Here is a 2,500-nt window from a genome sequence, read left to right as displayed (position 1 = left end):
CCAGGGTCGGAAGGCTCGCTTGCAAACATTCATATCCGCGAACACGCTCACATGTATCTGAGTGTGTGCGTGTTACATGCGGAGACACACACTCACGTACTCAAACACGCACTCAAACACACACACGCACGCACACACACACACACACGCACACGCACACGCACACGCACACGCACACGCACACACACACACACACACACACACACACACACACACACACACACACACACACACACACACACACACACACACAAACAAACACACAAACATACACACACACACACACACACACACACACACACACACACACACACACACACACACACACACACACACACACACACACACACACACACACACACACACACACACGGGAGCGCACATAGTCACATGTGCGTGCGTTAACATGTATCATTTTCTGTGAGTTGCTGTACCATTACCTAAACTTTATACTTCATCGCTTCTCTCTATCTTCCCAGGATGAAGATGATGACGTCGAGGCCCTTCCTGACGTGGCTGCTGGTGACGGCGCTGACGACGCTGACGGAAGGCAGATGTCCGGGCGTGTGCAGGTGTTCCACGGACGTCAGTGGGAGGAAGCTGGTAACCTGCGACTCCGGCAACCTCGTCGACCCGATACCTGTCTTTGATATGGATAAGGAAACGAAGGTGAGGAGGAACACGTCCGGTGGGAAAGGACAGGGAAGGGAGGGAGGGAAGGAGGGAGGGAAGGAGGGAAGGAATGAATGAGGGAGGGAGGGAAGGAGGAGGGAGGGAGGGAGGGAAGGAGGAAAGAAGGAGGAGGAGGGAGGGAGGGAGGAAGGGAGGGAAGGAATGAATGAGGGAAGGAGGAGGAGGGAGGGAGGGAGGGAGGGAGGGAGGGAGGGAAGGAAGGAGGAGGAGGAGGAGGGAGGGAGGGAGGGAGGGAGGGAGGGAGGGAGGGAGGGAGGGAGGGAAGGAATGAGGGAGGGAGGGAGGGAAAGAAGGAATGAGGGAGGGAGGGAGGGAAGGAGGAGGAGGAGGGAGGGAGGAAGGGAGGGAGGGAAGGAAGGAAGGAAGGAGGGAGGGAGGGAAGGAGGGAGGGAGGGAGGGAGAGGGTGACGGAAGGAGTGGGGAAGTGAAGGAATGGCAAAGGGGAAGGAGAGAGGAAGACGAGAGGGAGGGAAGGAGAGAGGTTGAGAGAAGTATCTCTGCCCTCCTTGTGCATCGCCGCATCCTTCCCCAATCAATATGCGGATCAGCATTCCAACTGGCCTGATGACATCCAAAGTGACACAAGTGTCCAGTCATGAATTCATTATGGTCTCATACTCCAATCAATATTTCGATTGTTTGATGCAACGTTGCATAGAAGTGATATTCATTTCAAATGTAGCCCACTGAAGGTCTTCACGCACAAGTAAGCTAATTCACGCGAATACGGATGCACCCGCCAAACCCATCCACACACCCAAAACACACACACACACACACTCACACACACACACACACTCATACACACACACACACACACACACACACACACACACACACACACACACACACACACACCACACACACCACACACACACACACACACACACACACACACACACACACACACACACACACACACACACACACACACACACACACACACACACACACACACACACACACACACACACACACACACACACACACACACACACACAGACACACACACACACACACACAGACACACACACACACACACACACACACACACACACACACACACACACACACACACACACACACACACACACACACACACACACACACCGTTCCCGGTGCGTTTTACACGGCTGTAGTCCAACTGTTCGATGAAAGTTGAAAGTTCGCGCGTAAGTTAATTTGAAGCCACAACTCCGCACCAAATTCAAATTCGAGCCAATCTTCTCTTCAAGCTTCAGTTCATTTCTCGACTACAAGTTGAACGAGAGGCAATTTTTCCCTATTTCGTGTTTTTTTTTTTTTTTTTTTTTTTTAAAGCTCACACACCGCGAACTTGCCGGCGGATGACAGCCATATCCAGGCGGGCAAAGGTAGGTGGCCTTTTATACCGATATCCTGAGCTCATATCTGCTCTGGCATTACGAACCCTCGCTTTATTACGCACTCATGCAGCCATCCGCCCCCTCTCCTCTCGTGCTCCTCTCTTCCCCTCTCATCTCCTCTCCTCCTCTTTTCTCGACTCCCCTTCTTCCCCCTGTACCTTTTCCTCGCGCTCCTCTCTCCCCCCTCCTCTCCTCCTCTCCCACGCTCTCTTCCTCTCCCACGCTCTCTTCCCACCCGCTCCAGTCCCCTGTACCTCTTCTTCCAGCTCTTCTTTCCTCCTCTCCTCCCATTCTTCTTTTAGTGCCTCTTCCTCCTCCTTCTCCTATTCCTCTCCTGCACCTCTTTTGCCCTCTTCTCCCATCTCCTTCTGTACCTCTTCTCCGCCCTCCTCCTACTCTCCTACTCCTCTTTTGCCCCTCCT

At 53.1% G+C, this 2,500-nt stretch overlaps 1 protein-coding gene across 3 annotated transcripts in view; it reads left to right on the top strand.

Annotated features, from left to right (window-relative positions):
• The window catches only part of LOC122256338 (uncharacterized), a 133,513-nt gene that overhangs the window by 119,369 nt on the left and 11,644 nt on the right, over positions 1 to 2,500 (top strand). For all 3 annotated transcript variants that reach the window (XM_043020956.2, XM_043020974.2, XM_043020966.2), the window contains exon 3: positions 480 to 669. In XM_043020956.2, the coding sequence (XP_042876890.2) occupies positions 481 to 669 (189 nt within the window). In that variant the 5' untranslated portion in view covers position 480. The remainder of the gene's footprint in view (positions 1 to 479; positions 670 to 2,500) is intronic.

This window comes from Penaeus japonicus, unplaced genomic scaffold (assembly GCF_977035675.1).
Source record: "Penaeus japonicus unplaced genomic scaffold, GWHDUDI00000001_assembly GWHDUDI00000039, whole genome shotgun sequence".
NCBI lineage: Eukaryota > Metazoa > Arthropoda > Malacostraca > Decapoda > Penaeidae > Penaeus > Penaeus japonicus.
Note: the sequence above shows the minus strand (reverse complement) of the source record. Positions and strands in the feature narration are given on the sequence as shown.